The sequence below is a fragment of the Pistacia vera genome, unplaced genomic scaffold (assembly GCF_008641045.1).
Source record: "Pistacia vera cultivar Batoury unplaced genomic scaffold, PisVer_v2 Contig223, whole genome shotgun sequence".
Classification (NCBI taxonomy): Eukaryota; Viridiplantae; Streptophyta; class Magnoliopsida; order Sapindales; family Anacardiaceae; genus Pistacia; species Pistacia vera.
Genome location: NW_022196028.1, coordinates 2,728,757 through 2,750,974, shown reverse-complemented (window position 1 = coordinate 2,750,974; position 22,218 = coordinate 2,728,757). Strand labels below are relative to the sequence as shown.

General features: G+C 35.5%; 4 protein-coding genes across 9 annotated transcripts; 3 read left to right on the top strand and 1 right to left on the bottom strand.

Moving 5' to 3' along the window:
- The first annotated feature begins 43 nt into the window (after positions 1 to 43).
- LOC116130631 (pre-mRNA-splicing factor 18) lies at positions 44 to 3,484 on the top strand. Its single transcript, XM_031416366.1, has 2 exons — positions 44 to 977; positions 2,887 to 3,484. Exons 1-2 carry the CDS (start codon positions 141 to 143, stop codon positions 3,286 to 3,288), a joined length of 1,239 nt encoding a protein of 412 aa, XP_031272226.1. The 5' UTR covers positions 44 to 140; the 3' UTR covers positions 3,289 to 3,484.
- A 600-nt stretch (positions 3,485 to 4,084) lies between these two features.
- On the top strand, positions 4,085 to 4,887 carry LOC116130621 (photosystem I reaction center subunit II, chloroplastic). Its single transcript, XM_031416352.1, has one exon. The coding sequence runs from the start codon at positions 4,168 to 4,170 to the stop codon at positions 4,801 to 4,803; it is 636 nt and encodes a 211-aa protein (XP_031272212.1). The 5' UTR covers positions 4,085 to 4,167; the 3' UTR covers positions 4,804 to 4,887.
- A 4,303-nt stretch (positions 4,888 to 9,190) lies between these two features.
- On the top strand, positions 9,191 to 16,776 carry LOC116130620 (F-box protein SKIP17-like). 6 transcript variants are annotated; one of them, XM_031416349.1, is made up of 14 exons: positions 9,191 to 9,530; positions 9,634 to 9,809; positions 10,656 to 10,850; positions 10,936 to 11,046; positions 11,528 to 11,613; positions 11,693 to 11,814; positions 12,939 to 13,003; positions 13,110 to 13,182; positions 13,311 to 13,373; positions 13,450 to 13,514; positions 13,595 to 13,669; positions 13,806 to 14,075; positions 14,225 to 14,614; positions 14,808 to 14,946. In XM_031416349.1, exons 1-12 carry the CDS (start codon positions 9,216 to 9,218, stop codon positions 14,020 to 14,022), a joined length of 1,563 nt encoding a protein of 520 aa, XP_031272209.1. In that variant the 5' UTR covers positions 9,191 to 9,215; the 3' UTR covers positions 14,023 to 14,075; positions 14,225 to 14,614; positions 14,808 to 14,946. The 6 variants fall into 6 exon arrangements, with proteins under 6 accessions (XP_031272209.1, XP_031272210.1, XP_031272211.1 ...); XM_031416350.1 differs by lacking the exons at positions 14,225 to 14,614; positions 14,808 to 14,946 and adding an exon at positions 16,515 to 16,776; XM_031416351.1 differs by lacking the exon at positions 14,225 to 14,614.
- A 538-nt stretch (positions 16,777 to 17,314) lies between these two features.
- LOC116130642 lies at positions 17,315 to 20,645 on the bottom strand. Its single transcript, XM_031416375.1, has 3 exons — positions 20,248 to 20,645; positions 18,260 to 18,401; positions 17,315 to 17,449 (listed from the first exon to the last, which is right to left on the bottom strand). The coding sequence occupies exons 1-3, from the start codon at positions 20,517 to 20,519 to the stop codon at positions 17,366 to 17,368; spliced, it is 498 nt and encodes a 165-aa protein (XP_031272235.1). The 5' UTR covers positions 20,520 to 20,645; the 3' UTR covers positions 17,315 to 17,365.
- Between the last annotated feature and the right edge of the window lie 1,573 nt (positions 20,646 to 22,218).

Here is a 22,218-nt window from a genome sequence, read left to right as displayed (position 1 = left end):
GACTTGGCTCGGTATAATAAAAAGGATCCAAGTGTAACCCTTCCTGTCTTTATTCATCATACATCGAGTAGTCTCTCCCGATCTTCAACAATCAACGATTGTTTTGAAATTGAAAATCCAGAATCAAATTAAACCCTAAGATGGATCTCCTCCAGCAAGAACTCCTAAAGAAACGGAAATCCCTAGCCGAAGACACCGGCGGAAAACGTTTCTTCAAGCGCTCCGAAATCGAGCAGAAACAAATCCAAAAGCTACGCGAACAGGAAAAACGTGAACAAGAAGCCAAACTCCTCCGCCAAAACGCCGCCACCTCCACCTCTAACAGTGCCGCGACTAAATCGAACACTCTCTCTACCTCCACGACAACCTCCGCGACCAGTACGACCACCTCCGCCGCCACCACTTCCAAATCCCTAACCAACGAGCAAAACATCGATAACTTAGTTTTGCCGAAGCAAGAAGTCATTCGGCGGCTCCGGTTACTGAAACAACCGATCACTCTTTTCGGCGAAGACGATGACGCACGGCTCGAGCGGTTAAAATACGTTTTAAAAGCGGGACTTTTTGAGGTTGATAGTGACATGACTGAAGGACAAACGAACGATTTTCTACGCGATATTGCGGAGTTAAGAAAGCGGCAGAAGACAGGGATTTTAAGCGAGAGGAAGAGAAAAGATAGGGAAGAGGGGAAAGAGGATGGAGAAGGAGGAGGTGGAGATGAAGAGTTGAGTGGTGATGGTGGTTCAAGTGGGGTTGATATGGATAAAGATTTGAAGAGAATGAAAGCTAATTTTGATGAGCTGTGTGAGGAGGATAAGATTCTTGTGTTTTTTAAGAGGTTGTTGAATGAGTGGAATCAGGAGTTGGATGAAATGCCTGAAGCTGAGAAAAGGACAGCTAAAGGGAAGTCTATGGTGGCTACTTTTAAGCAATGTGCGAGGTACTTGAATCCTTTGTTCAAGTTTTGTAGAAAGAAGGTATGATTGATGGAAATTTTTAATTACACAAGCTTTGTTGTAATGTTTATGGTATTTTTATTATTGGTAAATCTATATATTGGAGAATAGCTGGGTGTTGGGTGAACTAAGCAAGGTATCAAATCTAGGAAGTGTATCATTTAAAACCTTTTGGGGTGTTTCTATACATATGGGTATTCATTCTTATATCATATTTGGGTTAGGTTGTTAAGAGGTTGTTAAGTTGTAGTAGTGGACTATCTGTTAGGGAATGGTATAACCTTATAGGAGCCTTAAGTGAATTTGCTTGTTAAGTAATGTGGAAAATGTCAAACAAAATGTTGCCTTAGTGTATGTTGCTTAAAGCCATTTAAACTGTATTCGTATAAGATCATGATATATGCCTGCTATATTTAACTTCGGTTATTAATTGATCCATACTTTATGAGCCTTTTTTTAAGTAAACACCAAACATTAATTTGAATGAGGATCTAACATCACAGTTTTACTGAACAAGATCCTGACAACCTAATTATCTCCAGTCTTCCAGGCCTGTTAATACAATGAATTATTGGGTTGGAGTTTACAAGTTATGCCTAATTTTTACTCGGTCATTTCTTGACATTAATTTCTTGAAGTTGCACATCAGTAAATCTTGAATAATAATGATTAACAGTGTTATTCTTTAATGCTGTTGCAACATAACATATTGCATACCCTAGGTCCAATGATCCTCAGTATACAATGTACCTGAATGTTTGTAATCAGAATTTATAGTTTCTGCTTATCTCGTTATCTGTTTCTTAATGATCTCAGTTTTTGTATTATGGATACATTCAATTGTGACATCCATGTAATTGTAGAAATTGCATGATAAAGCATGGTGTTTAGGTGTTCAGAAATGATTTCCAATCAACCCTTTGTATTGATATATTTATTTCATATTTTCCATTGAGAGCTTGCGTACCCAAAAACTGCTTGTTAAGTGCACTTTTGGGGCCAAAAGCAGTCAAGGCTGAAAACCTTCATCAAAGTTGAAAAGTTCACTCTCTTACTACTTGATCATTAGTACACCTTTAATTTGATTTCCAGCCAAAGCAAGTTCCTTGTTCGATTACTTCCCGCACTTATGAAACAACCTGCTAGTGATTGTTTTATTACATGACTGTGTTCCTATCTTTTGACTTTGTTATAAGTTTGTTTGAAAGCTGCTGTTTGAATTTATGGTAGTTTTTATAGATATAGGCCTATGTAATGAAATGAAGTATGTTTTTCTGTTTGTTTGAGTATTCACTTAGACATGAACTGGTATTATGTGTAACCTTATCACTTGGTTTTCATACTTTCTTTTCTTGGTTGTTAGTTTAATGATATGCTGTGAGCCTTAGTTTTTGTGTGGTTGAACATCTACGAAGTCATCTAGATGAAGAGAAGGATAGACGACATGTACTGCTTTTAAGGAACCTTTAATATCCAACAGCTAGGTTTGATGTAAGCTAAGGCACAATTAGGTTTGATGTTCCTTTGGACTGATTGGGATCAGTATTTTGAATGTTACATACATATGATGGGCTGATCTTGATCTATTTGAAAAAACAAGGAACTAAGAACTCTTTATTCTTTGCGAATTGTGGTTCTACTTCAGCTCTCCGGTGTGGTTGGAAACTGGAAAGTCCTTAGCGTGAGAATGAAGCTTAAATCTGTGAATGTACCTTCTAGAAATGATATACGTACGTCTAGTGTTGCTAGATATTTGAATTGAGTGCTTTTCTTCATAAGGAACCGACAATTTCCTTAAGAATTTCTGCTTTGATACGTTGTTATTACTTTTGCACTCCCTCCTTTTTCCTTTTTCTTTCTGATCTTACTGATTATAATATACATAATTTTGGATCTATATAAAGCATGGTTCATTGTATGTTATTTTCAGGTTCTTCCCGATGACATCCGTCAAGCATTAATGATTGTGGTTAATTGCTGCTTGAAGCGAGACTACCTAGCTGCAATGGACCATTATATCAAGCTCGCTATTGGAAATGCACCCTGGCCAATTGGTGTCACTATGGTTGGTATCCATGAACGTTCAGCCCGTGAGAAAATTTACACCAATAGTGTGGCTCATATTATGAACGATGAGACAACTCGCAAGTATCTTCAATCAGTTAAGAGATTGATGACCTTTTGTCAACGACGCTACCCAGCGATGCCTTCAAAAGCAGTTGAGTTCAACAGCCTGGCGAATGGCAGTGACTTACAGTCTCTGCTAGCAGAAGAGGGAGTTCAACAACCCTCGGAGGAAAGGTTACGACTAATGCCTGCACCAAAGGACTAGGCGTTAATCATGTAATAATCTTTATATTTCTTCGGAATTCAATCTACTCACTCATGTTTTGCCTGAATGATAACTCCATATCGTTTCAACCATGTGTTATTATTGTATGATTCTGTGCCAGGGGAAAAATGACTTTGTATCAAATGAATGGCATCACATGCTAGATTTGATAAATTCGCTGTGAACTTACTGCAAATATTTGTAGCAATAATGTGATAGCTGTGAGCATTTAGAGTTTGGCACTTTTTGGTTGTTGGAGAACTAAAGAAGAATTAATCTCTTTAATAAGCTATTGATTTTTTATTGGCAGTACTAGATCAATTGTTGTATAATTTAGGGTACAAATCTGAAAGCCATCTTCTTTCAAATCAGATGCTCCCTTGGAGTTGAATCTTTTATAAAATTGATGGGAAAGAAAGAATTCAAAAAGAAAAGGCTGTTTTAGTTTTTTTTATTCTTTAATTTTAACAAAACAAAAAGGTGGGGTCAGAAACTAGCGTGGGTAAGACCATGAATCAAAATGAAGCACCCTATTGGTCCAAGCAATATCACCTTATCCAAATATCCAAAACCCAAACGCCACCACCCATCTAAATTCCCAACTTTTCTCTATANTCAAAAAGAAAAGGCTTTTTTAGTTTTTTTTATTCTTTAATTTTAACAAAACAAAAAGGTGGGGTCAGAAACTAGCGTGGGTAAGACCATGAATCAAAATGAAGCACCCTATTGGTCCAAGCAATATCACCTTATCCAAATATCCAAAACCCAAACGCCACCACCCATCTAAATTCCCAACTTTTCTCTATAATCCCAATTTCCAACTACCATTTTCCTAAACACCATCTTCGCAACTCAAAATAAAAAATTACATTTTTCATCATGGCAACTCAAGCAGGCCTCTTCACCCCAACAATCACCACCCCAAAAAACAGCAAGCTTCCACTGATCCCATGGAAACCAGCCTCATCATTTTCATTCACCACTCCCAGACCTCTCACTCTGTCCACATCTCAGAGGACAATCAGAGCCGCGGCTGCAGAAGAAGCCCCAGCAACAGCAGCACCCGCAAAGGAAGCTCCGGTGGGCTTCACCCCACCGGAACTAGACCCCAACACCCCATCACCGATCTTCGGAGGAAGCACAGGAGGGTTGTTGAGAAAGGCCCAAGTTGAAGAATTCTATGTTATCACATGGGAATCACCCAAAGAACAAATCTTTGAGATGCCCACCGGAGGAGCGGCGATAATGAGACAAGGACCGAACTTGTTGAAGTTGGCGAGGAAAGAACAATGCTTGGCTCTCGGGACGAGATTAAGATCAAAGTACAAGATCAAGTATCAGTTTTACAGGGTGTTCCCTAATGGTGAGGTGCAATATCTTCACCCCAAAGATGGAGTTTATCCGGAGAAGGTGAACCCTGGACGTCAAGGGGTGGGGCAAAATTACAGATCAATTGGGAAGAATGTCAGCCCCATTGAGGTTAAGTTTACTGGAAAACAAGTTTATGACTTGTAAGATATTGTGAGGAAGCTTATTGAGATTGTGATGATGTAATCTTAGTTTAAGATTCTCTATCTATTTTTTAAGATTTTATAATTATGGTCCGTTTGGTTCATTATTCTGATATATTTTTTTTAATATTTTGAAAAAAGTTAAATTGGGTGGGTATTACGATGTAGGGTTTGGAAATTAACAAAAATATCTTCTAATTTTGTTTATTTATTAAACACCCGTATAATAAAATATTAAAAGTTAACAAAAATACCCCTAACCCGCCCATTAAATACGGACAGTCGGCCACCACCATTGGAAGGTGGTCAGAGTCGTCATATCGGCTCATGACCAGCTGGATCTTGCCAGTCGTGCGTCGATATGGCCTTTTCAGCCAGATCCACCGTGGATCTGGCAGGAAAATACCAGATCTATGGCTAGATCTGGCCGCATTTGGTGGTCAATGACGGCCAAAGATACGGCCGCCGTTGATGGTCAACGATGACCATATCTTGGCTATCGTTGACAACTGGCTACGGCCAAAGATCTGGTCATTGACGGTCAGATCTTTGGCCGTAGATCTGGCCTTTTCCGGCCAGATCTACTGTGGATTTGATCGGAAAAGGCTAGATCGGTGTACTACCGGCCAGATTCAGCTGGTAGTGCGTCATTATTAGACTTGGCAAAACGGGTGGGTAGGTCGGGTCATCATGGGTACGGGCCTAATACGGGTCAAAATATACAGATCCAAAATATTGGACCCGTACCCTGCCCTATGCAGGTACGGGTGGACTCGCGAGTACCCATTTTCTCTCTCTCCAGGTTTTAGTTTTTATAGTTTCAATCTCCTCATCCATAGCTTGCTACCAAAGAGGATCAAGAATTGCCTCTTTATAGGATGAAGGCTCAGAGAGACAATGAATAGAGGCTAAAAATGAAGCAAAAGATGAAGAATAACAAGAATAAGCAAAATCTGGTAATTTTGTGGACTTACGAATGCGTATGGATTGATGTAGAGGTGGATCCACAATCTCAGACGGAGCTTGAGGGACTATAGAAGAAGAGGGAGCTTTAGGTGTGCCGGAGAGTAAAGTGTCAGTACTTGCAGAATGATCAGTACGAATTGGTCGAGTATAATGTAAAGGTAACGGGGTAAGAACATGAGAAGGGGTATTTGAAGTACTAGGAACCTGAGATGAGAAACTATCAGAATCCTCAGAAATATACGAATAAGATCAGATCTAGTCAAGTTATGAGTAATGGATGGAATAAAAAAGAAAGATATATGCTCAAGAAAAACAACATGACGAGACACATAAAGTTTCTAAGTTATTGGATAAAAACAACGATACCCCTTTTTAACTTCACCATAACCAAGTAAGACACAAATAGCAGATCGAGAGGACAACTTGCTGCGTTCTACATGAGGACGAAGAACGAAACAAGTACAACCAAAAACTCTAAAGAAAGAATAATCAGGGGCATACCCATACAACTTTTCGAAATGAGAAAAACCTGAAATATGAGAAGATTGAATTGTATTAATCAAACCTACAACAGTAAGAACAGCTTCACCCCAAAACACACTAGGAATAGAAGCAGACAACAAGAGAGAACGAGCAATTTCAACAATGTGCCTATGTTTTCTTTCAGTAACACCATTTTGCTCAGGAGTATCTGTACATGAGGTTTAGTGAACAGTTCCATCTAATGCAAGCAACTCACAAAATTTATTAGAAGTGTATTCCCCACCCAAATCACACCTAAAACATTTGATAACTGCAGAATATTGAGTTTTAACAAGAGCTCGAAAGGCTGTATATATCTCAAAGAATTCAGAACGATGTTTCATTAAATAAACCCAACAATAACGAGTATGAACATCAATAAAAGAAACATAATATCGAGACCCTCCTTTTGTGGCAACAGGAGAAGGTCCCATACATCAAAATGAATCAAATCAAATGGAGAAGAAGAAACAAAAATACTTCGATTAAAAGGTAAAGCTGAAAATTTTGCCAGTTTACATCCATTACAATTAGAAATATCACAAGTTTGCAAATTTCCTAAAGCCCTTGTGGAGGCCAAAAATCTCAAACGAGAAAACAAAACGTGACCTAAACGAGAATGCCATAAATAAAAATTAGAAGAAGAAGGACTCAAACGAAAAGAAGACAAATCAACACTAGTAGCAGCAGCATCAACACTAGTAGCAGCAGCAACTAGCACTTTTAACTCATCCAAAATATATAGTCTCCCCTTCCTACGGCCTGTCCCAATCAGCTTCCGAGACTGCAGATCCTGCACATAACAAGAAGAAGAGGAAAATGTGACTAAATTACCAGAATCACATAACTAACCAATAGAAGCAAGATTTAATGTAAGTTTTGAAATATGATAAACATTAGAGAGAGACAAGTGAGGTGTGACAACAGAACCAACACCTGCTAAAGGCATAGGAGTGCCATCAGCAATCATGACAGGAATAGAAAACGAAGGAGACACATAAGCAAAAGATGAAGAATCTGGAGACATATGATGTGAAGCACCAGAATCCAAGACCCATACAGAATGTGACATACCTGAAGAACTATGAGGGAACTGACCTACGGAAGAAGAAGCAAACATAGCTTGTGGCTGTAAAGAGAGAAACTTCTGAAATTGCTCAGCCAGAATACTAGGATTGGTGAAAGGACCTGATGAAACAACTACTGCAGTATTAGACTATGGTGGTTTGTAACCCTGAGGTGGTCTATGAGCATTAGATTGTGACTGGTTGCCAAGCTTCCAAGCTTGAGATTGCTGCTGCGATTGATTCTGCTGTCTCAACTTAGGCCATTGAGCCTTCCAATGACCTTTTTGCTTATAGAAACTACACTCGTCGAAGGCAACCCTTGTGTGAGGCTTATTCTGATTATTAAAGAGTGGCTTAGATGGTACTGCTAACACAGAACAACTGAGTCAACAGAAGGAAGTGGAAAACGATGCAAAATTGAACCTCTAAGTCCTTCAAAATCACTGCGAAGTGCCGTTAAAAACTGTACCAACCGTTGCTGCTCTCTACAAGCAATATAGGCACCACATGCCTTTAATTCTTCAGATTCTGTGAGAGCCAATTGATCCCAAAGATCTGTCATAGCAGAATAAAACTCATGAACACTCATATTCTTTTGCTTAAGAGCTCGTATGTCATTCTCCAATTGATACTGCTTTGTAAAATTTGATTGAGTAAATAACTTTTGCAGATGATCCCAAACCTCCTTTGTTGTCTCATACTTCACCAACTGTGTACCTATGGAATGTTCAACAGAATTGTTAATCCAAGTAATAATTTTTGCATTGTTTGCTTCCCAGGCATCTATCAAAGCAACATAACCCTCATCAGTATTCCTAGGTTTCACAGAAGTTCCACTAACATATCCCCACATCTTTTTACCCTTAAGAAAATTTCTCATCACATAACTTTAATACGAATAATTCTTGTCATCTAACCTCACACTCACAGACTGAAGCGAATCGTCTCTTTCAGTAGTCATAATAAAAAAACAAAGAAAATCAGTATGCAAAAGAAAGGAAAATGAAATACCAGATTGCAGAAATTGAACGAATACTAACGAAATACCAGATTGCAGAAACTGAACGAATACCCTCTCAAAAAATTATTTAGGAAATTAAAATAAATTCAATTGGGAAAAAAGAAATTATTCAAGAAATCTACATTAATGTATTGATAGAAAGGGGACAGGGATAGAGATATTATTCAAAAAATTAAAAGATGGACCCTTCACTTTTTGCATATTTATGAAGCATTGGTAACACAATTAAACCTGAGGATCACTACATAAATATCATAACCTATGATTTATTATGGGCTCTAACTACATCAAAATAGTCTCATTTTTTAAGTAATCAATTACGTTAGAGATTTATTAACAATTTTGTAATAATATTACGTGTATCAATTAATGTAAATTGAAAAAGAAATTAATAAATTAAATTAGGTTATGTGATAATAATATTGCAATTTTCAGAATATTAAAGAAAGAATTTCATAATTTAAATTATTTAAAATGATAGTCTCACTGTTCATTACTTTTAAATGGTGATAGATTCTTGACGCAAGCCAAGAAAGTTCTTTTTAAAAATAAATTTAAATTTTTTCTTAAAAAGCAGAAGGCTGCAATAACCTTACCTTAAGTAATACGAAAGCCGGCAACACCCAGTGGTGTTTGACGAACCCAAACGGGACCACGTAATCAGACACGTGTCAGGAAAATGATCGTCCGTACTCTGTCCTCACTCCCTTCACTCTCTCACAAAAAACTCCCCCACCCAATCGCGCACGTCCACCCACTATGGATACCCTCCTCCACCACCACACCTCACCTCCATCACCATCATCATCATCATCACCATCACCATCACCATCACCATCAATGGCCAAGCGCCTTTGCCCTTCGTCTGCCCCATCTCAAATCCCTAACGCCAACGCCAGCACCAAACAGAATCCTTCAATGGACGATCTTCTAGAAACGTTTCTCGATATGGCCGACTCTCCTTCTCTCTCCATCGGCTTGTCCTTCGATAGACTCATCGACTCCACGCCTTGCGACGCCGATCAGTCGCTTCTCATCGATCGCGCTCTCAAATTAGGCTCCTTGCTTCTCGAAGCCGGTAATCGGTCGGCTCGGAAACGCGCCTCCAAGCATAATTCACTTGCCTGGGCCCTACCTCCTGATCTCACCATCAAAGTAAGCAACTAATCTTTTTTTTTTAATTAATTTAGTAAATGAAGCGTGAATTGTTTAAATTGAGTTGGAGAGATTTAAAATTTCTTTTTTTTTTTTGGTGCAGGTGTTTTCTATGCTTGATACTCAGAGCTTGTGCTATGCTGCGGCCACGTGTTCGATGTTCTACAAGTGTGCTATGGATCCTCTGTGCTATGCTAATATTGACTTGAGGACAATTGTTCCTAGGGTCAACAATGCTGTTGTGTCTACAATGATCCAACGAGCCGGAAGATCTCTCCAGTAAGAGATTTGTTCTTCTACTTCCTTATTATTATTATTATTTTTTTTTTTTTTTTAAATTTGTGTTGGAGAAAATTTTATTTTAGGCTTTGTTAAATTCCAGTTATTTTCAATACTGATCTCTTAATTCTGTGTTTGCTGGCTTTATTGGATCTTCTTGCTACATTTAAGGTGATGAAGTTATTAGTAATATAAGTCTAGCTGCTAACCTTATTTATTACTTGATAGTGGCTAGTTTCTTGATTTGTCTCTCCACTAGCTTTCACTTTAAATAAGCATAAACTATGTTGGAGGAGGAAAAGAGAATCATTGTTAATTTGATCTGTTTAGCTGATAGGATAGAACGGAGAGCGACAAAGGATGGTTTTTGCTTTACAGTAACGAAGTACAGAGGAGTTTTTTGTTAAATTTTTATCCCTTGACTGTTGAACTTGGTTACTTGCGAGATTGCAACTAATGTTATTAGATTACTTAATTCTGCCACCAGTCACCTTTTCCTTTCGTAAATGAGAGGAGGGCAAAGAAGAAAGAAGAGAAAGCCAGACATTTTATTCTTGTGTCACTTAACTTATGTTCACAAGGATTTGGAAATGATAGTGATGATAGAGACAATTTTCTTGCATAAAGATCATCTATACATCACTTATTCCATTTTATTCATGTAAAGCTAGCTCTGAAAAACTCAACAATTCTGTTGTCCATCTGAGTTTTGTATTCGCGAATAAGTATTTAGTTGTACAGGTAGCTGGTTTTCTCTTTATGTAGGTCTTCGTTTTGCTATAGATTGGGATACAGTTTTTTCTTCTCTGTGATTTCCAGTCCTCAATCTCTTAAATGGTTGTACAGGTCTCTTCAGCTTGGTATAGTTCCAGGCCCAACTGCCTCGCCTTGGTCTTGTCAGTCACTGGTTTACACCATCAGGAACTCTGTAGATGTATCAAGTTTCTCTTGGAATGATAAAAAGACCCGACAGGGGAAAGAGTCATTCATTCTCACAAGGACTTGTCTAAACCCATTAAGTGGGGAAAGTGGTGCTCCTGGGTATGTCTGAGTATGGTGATTTGTACATAAATCGTCATTTATCAGTGACTTTGTTTTCTTAATATTTGCTTTTTTATATTGTAAGGTCACTTTTGAGAAGGTTGCACCTTTACAACATTGAAAGAATGGATAAAACATCACTTTGTATGGCATTATCAGCCTGCCCATCACTTCTTGATCTGGAAATTGTTGGCCTGTAAGTTGCTCTGAGCTGATCTCTGCTTCACATTTTCTTATGTTTGAGACCAGAAGATGATAAATTTTTTTTTCTAGAAGCTATTGTAATTATAGCCCATGGCATGCATATATGTATATGTTGTTCCCATATGTGTGTAAATATGAGATATTTGTAAGTGTGATGGATATTGAAAACATATGCTTTATTGTGATTTATCTGAGGAAAATTTGTTTAATTCTCATTTTGACAACTTGTTGATGCTTTTGTTTTCCTCTTTTTGAACAAATCTGTCTACTGAATTCCTTAAGAGTTTCATTAGAAGATGATATTTTGTGAACTTTATGGTGCCATTTAAATGAATCAATATTTTTCCTGTTTCCTGGACTTTGTATGTCTAAATTTGTTACCTTAATAGTCTTTGTATCTACAAAATTTAATTCCCTTCCCCCTCTTTTCTTTTCTTTTGGTAACATAATTTATTTTTCTAATTTTTTATCAGTCATGTTGAATTGAGGCAAACGTTGATGTCAGTGAGCGTGAGTTGCCCCTTGATAGAGCGTTTGTTCTTTGAGTCTTCAAAAACAGGTGCAGTGTGTTCTTCATGAGGATTTCCTGACTTAATGGTCCAAAAGTTTCTACTTACAATGCATTTCTTCAATATTAGGAAGAGATGACAGTTTGAAATCGCCTACCTGTGTTGACTTCGTGAACAATTGTCCACATCTAACTTCTTTGGCGCTTAGAGGTTTTAAGCTGCCTGACTATAAAGTTCGCATACTTGTCAAGGTATTTTCCTGTGCAAATGAAGTGTTATTATCTTATTAGTAACATCAAGATTTTGTCAACCCCTTTTAAATTTGCTAAATGTTATTATGCCACTCAAGGTAAAACATAAATGCAGTCTTCTCAAGAAACTTCATATCTGCTTTTATATAAAGTTTATAAGGTTGGATATTGTCTGTGACATATGCCACATGCTACAGAAATGAGTGAATACGGATGGAGTAATTTTTCCTATTTCTTTCTTCTGAAGATGAGCATTTCTATTTTATTAAGCTCTGTTAATACAATTCTATGGGAGATTCGGAATCCCCACAAATGGAATTTACAATATGCAGGCCATGGTTTATATGGCATGTTCCATTCTACCCCTCTAAAGCTGGAGATCCATTAACAGCTTTGCAGTTGTTTGATAGTGAACAAAATTATATATTTCATTGCCTTGAATATCCACATTAGTTAATTTGCTCTATCTTCAGTCTTCTTTTTAATATTTGATTGTAAGACAAGACCTCTCTTCATGTTAACTAACAATGTTAAGTCCCCAATGCATATGATAGATTTGTGATCTGAACTTCATATTGTTGTAGATTGAATTAGCATGTGATACACTATTGATTCACCCACAAAAACACAGATGTCTGCTTTCTATCTATTTTAGGCATATTTGTTTTGGCATCAATAGGTCAAATATTAACTTTACTATTCAGGTTGTCAACTTTCCTAATTCTTATGTACGATCTTAATTTTTTATGTTGAGAAGGATGTTGATTTTATCTGATTGTATTTCATTCAACATTAGTCTCTGACTGGCTGTAAGTAGGCAACTATCCTGATTCAAACAAAAGTGATGGTAAAGGTTTGAGAAATGAAGTATTTGCTTTGACAAATTAATTAGCTGAAACACATTTAGGCATTATGCTCAACAGTTACAGTATAGCTACTTATATTTAGTTTCATTCATACAACTGGATCTGGGGGTAATTTGGTTGGCAGAATGATGTGCATATAAAGCTGGTTGTAAGGGTAGAGAATTATACGAACTTACCTTTTTTTTTTGGGGGGGGAAGGGGGTTGTGAACTTCATTTTCTCAAGTTAGAAATGACAATCTTTCTGGTTACTCTTTCAGGGACTTCGTAAGCTAAAATATGTTGATTTTTCAACATCATACTCGATCACTGGAACCTTTTTGAGGTCTGTGTATCTCATATAGACTATGTCTGCTAAGACTCCTTTTGTCTCCTTCGCATGAAAACATACTCACTTTCACCTCCTCTTATTCAAATTTTGGTTAACCTAGAAATCTTGGAAGTGGAATTGGGGGGAATCTGCTAGAAGTGTTGATTTTACGAGATTGCATGCACCTTAAAGAAGTAAGTTTTTCAATCTCTCTTCCTCAACAAACAAGTTTTTCAATCTCTCTTCCTCAACAAACAAGACAAGCCCTTCCCCTGTATGCCCCTTTTTTTACCCTTTCTAAACTCTGAATTGTGATATGCAGATGGAAGTTGCTCGGTTTTTGACAGCAGTTCTTTCAGGAGATTTCAAATTCCTCCGACATATTGTGGGTAGACAGAAATTGTTTACGTATCGCATTCATAGTTTCTTGGATTCTTACTTCTGTTTTGATCCTCTTGTAGGACGTATCCAATAGAGAAGGTTTAGCCTCTGAAGGTGATTGGTATATGAGGTGCTTCAACTCAAGGTAATCTTTGTCCTCCTGGATTGGTCCTGCTTGTATAACTTCATTGTTTAATATCAAGTTTTGGTGCATACTGTGTGCAGAATCATTCCTTTAAAGGAGGTCTCCAAAGAAAGGCCCGATCTCTGTTTGCTAGCTGAGTTTCCATCGGAAGGAAGGTTCGTTTATTCTTCAAGTTTTATGGTTGAAACTTAAAACTCCATTTTTAACTCTTACTCCATGGGAGATTGGAGAAGAAAGATTGGTTATGGGAATTACATTTGCCACTGTTTTTTGGGATTCTGGGTTTTGCAGCTTCATTGACATTGACCATATGGTCGACAGCGAGTTCCATAGTGAGGTCAGCCTGCCATCCCAACTTAGTAGTCATACCTCAGATGGTTCACTACTTATGAGTTCGTCAGAAAGCAGCTATAATAGTGATCAGGGTAGTGGCAATGAAGAGGGTCAAGATTCTGGTTATATATTTTTCGAGGAAAGCTCAGACGAAGTGGATTTTCTGGCTCTTTAGGTGAACCACCAGAGCAATGCCCAGTATCAAAAATTGGGCCACCAATAAATTAGGTATTCTTTCTTCCTCTTTCTCTCATTGTTAGGAAATCAGAAAACAGTCAGGTTCTGATATTTGTTCAGTGTTGTGGTATTAAATTTTGATGTTTCAGTCGTACAAAATTCCAGTATTCATTGAAATTTATTCTACAATCTTCTCACAGCACAAATGAAAGATATGTCCTACTAATGACTGACTGAGAAACAGAAGAGTAGAGAGGTGCTAATTATACCATTACCACTATGAGCGAGTTGTTTATGGACATGACCGCTTTTTCCAATAAATAAGGAGTGATTACTGATTAGCCTCCTTATTTCCTATTGTTGTGGGGAGACGTTTGTGGTATGATAACATGATACTAACACTTTCTGTATTACCTAAAAGTGTGTTCTGATGATCTAATATCAGGACGGAGGCTTTTTGTAGAATGAAGCTGGACCGAAGAGTGGTTGTGAAATCGACTTTGTTATAAATGGGTATCTTAACTGTCCATTAAAGTTTATACCAACCGTTTTCGGATTCAAAAGCCACACTTGCGGCAATTTTTTGCCAGGTTGGTCAATTAAGTAGGGAACTCTTCGCTCAACTTGTAAAAGCCTTTGGGGAATTTTTTTTTTTTTTTGGGTAACCCCTTTGGTTTCTCGTTTTGCTTCCTTTACTTTTGAGATGTTGATTCTCTAGTGTAATTTGTAGCTGAGATCAACAATGAATTAATTTTAATCATCTATCGTAATTGTAATTACCAGTGTGTTTGCTTGGACGCGCTGATGACCTTCCATTGGCTCACAAATTATTTTGGTCACATGAGCTGATAGGGGTGAGCACGGGTAGCGGATAGAACTGGAACCTGCGGGTAGAATTAGAATCGGAAGGAGAACTAGAACCAGAACCAGAACCTACTCGGAATCGACATTGTGCGGGTAGGTTCTGGTTCCATTTTTTTTGGAACTGACATTGTGCGGTTTCGATTCTATTTTTTTGGAACCGACATTGTACGGTTCCGGTTTTGATTTCGGTTCCGACATGTAGAGGAATCGGAACCGAAACCGAAATCTGGAAAAAAGAACTTGTAGTGGGTACTCGGCTTGGAACCTACTTGAAACTTATAGCGGATACCTGTTGTGGAACCTGTTTTAGAACTTGGGTTGAAATAAAAAATATATGTGAAGAATAGCGGTCTATTGTAATTTTACATATAAACAAATTTAAAATGGAAAAAAGTTAAATTTTTACAATAACCTAATTAAATAAATATTGTTACATATCAACTACATTATATAAAAAACTTTAATATATTATAATATATTAATATTAAAGTTTTTGATTAATTAAGTATATAGTTAGAATTATGACCATTTAAAAGTATTTTAATGTTATTAAAAGAATTATTTTTTAATAAAATAATATATTTGATTGAATAATATAATATTTAGTTATTTACTTCAATTATTAAGTTCTAATTATATCTGTAGTAAATTAGTAATTAATGAATTATATATGATAAATTGATAAATATTAATACATTGTTAGTTAAATGATTACTTAATCAATTATAAAATTATAATATAGTTAAATGATTATTTAATCAATTATAAAATTATAATATAGTTAAATGATTACTTAATTAATTATAAGTTTAGAACATTACATTAATAATTTAGTACATTACTTAATTAAATAATTAGAAATTTAATTAATTATAACATTACATTATAGATATATAGTATGATTATTAATTACTTAACTAATTATAATATTATATTATAAACAGATGATTGTTTAATTAAATGATTAGAAATTTAATTACTTATAACATTACATTATAAATTTATAGTATGATTACTTAATTAATTATAACATTCTATTATAAGCACTAGTACAATAGTTAATTAAATGATTAGAAATTTAATTAATTAAAACATTACATTATAATTAAATAATTATTTAATTAATTATAACATTACATTATATTATAATCATTTAATTAAGTATAACATTACATAGTTAAATGATTAGTTAATTAATTATAAATTTATAACATTAGTAATTCACTACATTAGTACATTACTTAATTAAATAATTAAAAATTTAATTAATTATAAAATTAGATTATAGATTTATAGTATGATTACTTAATTAATTATAATATTATATTATAAACATTAGTACAATACTTAATTAAATGATTAGAAATTTAATTAATTATAATATTAAATTATAGATTTATAATATGATTGTTTAATTAATTGTTTGTGTTTCGGTTTTGATGGAGGAATTTTATGTGAATTGTGATGAATTGATTGAATTCAAGTGTTGTCTAGAGATTAGAGGATTTATGAGTCACATTGGATACAAATAAATGAGTAATCAAAATTTGTTAAGGGTGTATTTATAAACTTTTAAGTTATTTTTGTCATTTTTTAAACTAATAGAGGGTAATTGATTTTTTACAGGGTACCCGGAAAGGAATCGAAACTTGCATTTTAGGTTATGGTTCCTTGAATTTAAGAACTTACATTGTACGGTTCCGATTTTGGTTCCTTTTTTTAGGAACCTGTATTGTGCAATTCTAGTTTTGGTTTCTCTGAAAAATACAGGGTACTCGAAATACCTCACCTCTATGAGCTGAATGCCGAAAGTAAATAAGTTTTACCATTTCTGATGGCGGGTTGGGTCAACCAATGTCACAAGACTTCATGGGGCATAAAGTAACCTAAGGGCAGTGAAATCCTTTGAATTTGTGTAAAAGTAAAAGAAACAAAAAAATTCAGTAAATAAAAGAAACTTGAGTTTAGCGTTTTTAGTATTTGATGTGTAATGTGTTGAATAATTTCTTTTGAAAATGTAATTAAGAAAATTACGATAATGTTTTAAAGGATTTAATTTTATTTAAAGAATTTAAAAAAATAATAAATACGGTAAAAGGATTTTCAATAAATAATTAATAAAAATATATTCATGCATTAAAACTAAATAGTTATGATAATCTCCCAATAGATATTTAATATTTTCAATTTTTATACATACATACATGCATCATTGAGTAACAGTTGCGAAGCTCGAACTGTTCTCTACTTTCCCCTTTTTATATCAACCTGTGGCTGTGGGTGTTCCTGAATATATTATCTTAAATCCTCTTAGCATATACAATCATGCCAATGACCCCAAAATCTGCACAACATTGATTCCTATTAATAAGTTTTAGTTTTAAAAACAAAGATGGTAATGAAAACTGCTTTTCAAAATTAATTGTGAGTGTCACTGAGCATCTAATTAAAAGAGATTTACAGAAGCTCCTTGGTAGTTATTGGCTTTTCTCTGCACCAAATGTGTCTTCAACACCATTCATCACCCTCTTTCTTCGCTCGGCTATCATATCTACATATGCCTGACAAACAAACATAAAACTTAAGATTCAGTTGTGTTTCTTCTACTTTGAAATATATAGTGATCATATCTCATGCTCCAAACCCAAATGGTTTTCAAATATCAGAGAACATGAGTCTATATTGAGCTAGAAATTCCAATAATACACTAAGTTAATGCATGTAGGCGTCCCTTAAAAGCAAGTGAATTCAACATTTAATGACCTATAGGCTTTCTACAGACTTAGGTCTCCATTTCTTCAAAGAAAAATGGATGTACACCATCTTTTAATAACTTCATATATGTCAAAATCAAGTTGAAAAAATTAAATTATCATATTTAAAGTTAATTTGTCCCTAAATTTTTTCTTTCAAATGCTTTGTCTGCAATGATATTAAGGAAACTCGAACTCATAATTCTTCCGCAGCCATCAAACACATTGCTAAGATATGAAGCACTACATGTCAATCATTATTGCTTTGAAAGAGAGATTTTATAAAGAGACCGTCCCTTCACAGGTCAATACTTTCACTTCCTTATCGAAGATGAATTATCACTAAAATTAAAACATGCATGCTTCTGAGTGAGTTAACTGGAAAGAAGGGGGCAATTATTACAAGCAGAATTCAATAATAAGTTTATCAACAACTCTTGCATCAGGAAGATAAAATAGGCCCCCGTATACCCTTCTGTCTTGAAAATTTTAGATGCAAGAACAAACCATATAAAACACAGAAACTACACTAGGCAGGGTAAGTTATAAGAACCGATTAGAAGGGACTTGAGTAAGTACAAGAAAAAGGGAAAAAGGACAACCAGGTGAAGCTCATACCTTGGGATAAGAATACAGAAATATGTACCACCAAGTGCAAACTAATAACAGTATGATCGTTGTAAATAAGAGTGAATGCAAAATTAGCCAGCTACAAGCAATTGCTGATACTCCAGTCAATGTTATCGTCCATGGTTGACACCTAGTGACAAAAAGATGAGAAAAGAAAATCAAATTACATAAAAAATAGTAATTTTTTAAGGGAGTATATTGTTAAAAAAAATAGGGTTTAACTATAATCTTTACTGGAATTTGAGTGGAATGAATGAGCAATTTGATTTATACTTGAATGGAACTATCTGTCTCCAGTTTTTAGACCACAAATCCCATATATATGTTAATCTCCCAATGGTAACGCAGTTCTTTTGCTTAAAACATACCTCACAAAACAATTTGCCTAGTTTAATGGTCACTAGTCACCACCAGTGTATATCGGCCACTACAGAACTAATCTCGTTAACTATTAAAATATGAAATACTGGAATAAATACTCCAGATCTAAAACAATTAATCTTTTCTCAATAGATGTAAGATTCCTCTGCAAACAAATGAAACATAACACAATTTTTCTAGAAAAATGGTGGTAAAGTTTTATTGATATATTCACTGATGTAGCATGACAGCACAGGACAAATCTTCAGAACCGATTTGGGCTTACTAATATATCTTGCCATGGACATGTGCTAAGTAGATGGTAGTAGTCATCTATTTTGTGTTCTATCTTCTGTCGCTATATCTCTATACTGATGAGACTTCGCATCGAATCAGTTTGGGATTCATCTGATTGTCCCGTGAAAACAAAATTGATCATTTAAACTTGTATAAGATCTCATGGTGTGAATGAATCCTTTAACTGATCTTGGTTCTAACCTCCAGGTAAGCATGTTCTTATAACTTCATGGACTAGCTTAAAATGGCATTACCATTTTATGCTTTACTCTATTCCATCTTCCTTAACTAGATTCCTCAAATGGTTAGCACTTATGTGAAATGTAGGCACATGCCGTTTTTACGCATGAATCTATCATCATGGTTCGGAATTTGAAGAAAATTAAAATCAGTATCAAAATTGGCAGTGCAAACTCTGTTGAATGACTTCATTGAATTGCCACAATACTTGTGGTAACAATGGCTCGATATTGACATCATGAACAGTAAGTGATTCGCTACGGCAAGAAGCAAGCATGTATACGCAAAACAAGATTGCCGGAAAAAGCCAGACAATTGCTGTAGCAAAGGTTGAGTTCCCTGTAGCAAGCAAGAATTTATCGTTGCAAGCTGGATATCTCTAATGAAAATATCCTTCGAGTTTTAAGTATATTTCTTCCTACAAGAAGTTGTACTCAACAAAGAAAAGCTTTTATGCCATTGACCACTATAAATAGGAGCCTAAACCTTAGAGAAATATAAGTGTATAAGAGAGTGAAATCTGGGTTACATCAAACACACTTTGTGAGATTAAACTCAGAGGAAAGCTCCATAGAAAGAGAGCATAATGAAATAATTATCATAGAAGACGTACCCCAATTAGGTGAACTGCGTAAATCTTCTGTCTTCTTTTTGTTAAGTCACATATGCAAGTTTCGGTTTCCATAACGGGGTATTCATTGCATACCACTTTAAAAAATAGCTCCTTTTAAGATTCAAAATTCACATTTAAATCCTACGCCAAAACTACAAAATAAAAATACTGAATATTCATTGGATGCCCTTATTGTTCTCTGAAGTGATACATAGCACTGATTATGAAGCTAAGAAGTTCATTTATGGATGGAATTCTAGTTCATTACAAGGATGCCACTTAAAACATAAATTGCAGTTAAGTATAATTGTATAAACAAGAAAATAACTTCAATCAAAACCCACCAAGCTATAATTCACAAACAAGTAAAGGCCAATATTTGAAACTCCAAATACCTCTAAAAACTCAAACTTGACATCAAAGAATGATAAGGATTAGTGAAAGTGATAGTGAGAAAGATGCTGACCAGGAAGGCTTGGTGTCCCAAACAGAATCATACTCGAGAGAGAGGTAATTGAGATAGCCATCCATGTCATCAATAACACCCTTTTCATCCATGAACATGGACTCTTTTGGGTCACTTGACTTTGCTCCAAAAACGACAATTTTGGTGCCAATTTTTGCCATTTTGAGGAAATGTGAAGAAGCACGAGGCCATGAAATGGAGTTTGAGAGATGGGGTTTCCGTGGTCTCAGCGCACAAGAGAAAGAGAGAGGCAAGATAGATAGACTTCCCATTTTTCTAGAAAATAATAATCAGAACTTTCACCTATGCTAAAGCAGCCGGAAGCAAGAAGGATTATGGTTCGCTCGGCGGAGATTCAAACGGTGTCGTTATGCCTTAACTCACCCTGATGTTTTCAATTGTTGTGTTACTTATTACGCATCATTTAATATAGACATGATCTATATTATATATATTAATCCTACGTTCACAATTCAATCTCATAGCTTTCGATATGATAGTTTATAATTAATCAGTTCGTAAATATATAACGAGACCCATAGAAAATTGGCGAGACCTATTTACAAATTGGCCAATCACGAGCTACCACGTCGCGAGTTGTGAGATTGGGTTGTATATGTAAATACTATTCATTTATTTATATTTATTAAACGTATATTAAATTCATTTGTATATTATTATTCAATTCCTTTACGTCTAAGACCCAAACACTTGCACTCTTGTACGTAATTATTCTCTCTCTTCTTTATTTCTGTTTTAGTTAATTCGTAGAAAATAGTTGTGTGTTTTGGATTATTATTTTTCTGTTTGGTTCTTCGGAAAATGGAGGAAAAATAAATTTACTTGAAAGAATTGTCAAAGTTTTGTTTCTTGGTTACAGAATGTCAGAGTATTAATTTTTTTTTTTTTTTTTATGATCTTATCAATTTTTTATGCATACTGTTAATGAAAGAATTGCATCAATTAGAGTGATCTGATTGACTTTGGTAAAACCGAAATTGATGTATGCGTGATTAAAGATAACAAGCAATGCAATATGAATACAACAATGTAAAGAACACGAAAGGTTTTTAAAGTGGTTCGACAAATTTGAATCTTGAGTCTATGTCCACTGTTCTTCTTATTTGCTTAGAGAGTTTACAAGAAAATAGTATAATGCCTAGAACAATTTGTTAACCCCTTTTCCATTGCTGGAATGAATTTATATACAAGTTTTTCACAAAGGAAAGAGCGAAATTAAAGGAATTACGATTAAGATTGAAATGCAACTCCGATATTCTCGTGATTGAGCGCTAAGATCGCACCATTATTGTTTTTCATCTGATCTCTTCTGGAATATCTAATATCTGAGCTTATCTGTGATTTGCTTGAACAACTGTCAAGATTGGTAACGACTAGCTTTTGCTAGGTCAAGCTATATCTCGACGAGCTTATATTGGGTCAGACAGGTGTTGAGCCGAGCTGATTTTGGGTCGAACTATAACCTCGCAAAATTCTTGACTTCTCCAAGCTTAATGGAAAAATCACACACAACATCTGTCCCCTAGTGTTCGGTGCTCATTTCGAGCTTCGAAGACTAATTACTCGATTTGATATTAAGCTCGAACTTCACAGGTTGTATGTTAAATGCATATTTGGCCGAGCTTCATGAGTTAGACTTAATTTCAGTCGACGTGAACAAGATTTAGCCTTTTTTTTGCTATAACATTCAAGACAAACCTGGAATTTGAAATGAGGGGCGTGCGAGTAATTTCCATGCAGTTGTGTTGCATTAAATGCAGCCGGCTTTTGCAGTTACTTTTCGTCATGCGTGGGCGACTATACTTGTTCACGCGCGAAGTCGAGGTGACGTGCGTCGATGGTTATGATTACAGAAGTCTGACAGTTGATCGTCCTTTGTGGATGATCGACACATGGCCACGTCGAACAGTCAAGATTGCTCGATAAATGGAGGGTTGAGATTCGTCGAAG

Excerpts from the sequence above, each read along its gene's own strand:
- LOC116130631 (XM_031416366.1), top strand. The coding sequence starts at position 141 with ATGGATCTCCTCCAGCAAGAACTCCTAAAGAAACGGAAATCCCTAGCC. Across the intron at positions 978-2,886 it reads TCAAGTTTTGTAGAAAGAAG|GTTCTTCCCGATGACATCCG; the intron begins GTATGATTGATG and ends TGTTATTTTCAG.
- LOC116130621 (XM_031416352.1), top strand. The coding sequence starts at position 4,168 with ATGGCAACTCAAGCAGGCCTCTTCACCCCAACAATCACCACCCCAAAA.
- LOC116130620 (XM_031416350.1), top strand. The coding sequence starts at position 9,216 with ATGGCCAAGCGCCTTTGCCCTTCGTCTGCCCCATCTCAAATCCCTAAC. Across the intron at positions 11,614-11,692 it reads CTTTGAGTCTTCAAAAACAG|GAAGAGATGACAGTTTGAAA; the intron begins GTGCAGTGTGTT and ends CTTCAATATTAG. Across the intron at positions 11,815-12,938 it reads AAGTTCGCATACTTGTCAAG|GGACTTCGTAAGCTAAAATA; the intron begins GTATTTTCCTGT and ends TTACTCTTTCAG.
- LOC116130642 (XM_031416375.1), bottom strand. The coding sequence starts at position 20,519 with ATGGGAAGTCTATCTATCTTGCCTCTCTCTTTCTCTTGTGCGCTGAGA. Across the intron at positions 18,402-20,247 it reads TGGGACACCAAGCCTTCCTG|GTGTCAACCATGGACGATAA; the intron begins GTCAGCATCTTT and ends TTTTGTCACTAG. Across the intron at positions 17,450-18,259 it reads TTCTGTATTCTTATCCCAAG|GCATATGTAGATATGATAGC; the intron begins GTATGAGCTTCA and ends TTTGTTTGTCAG.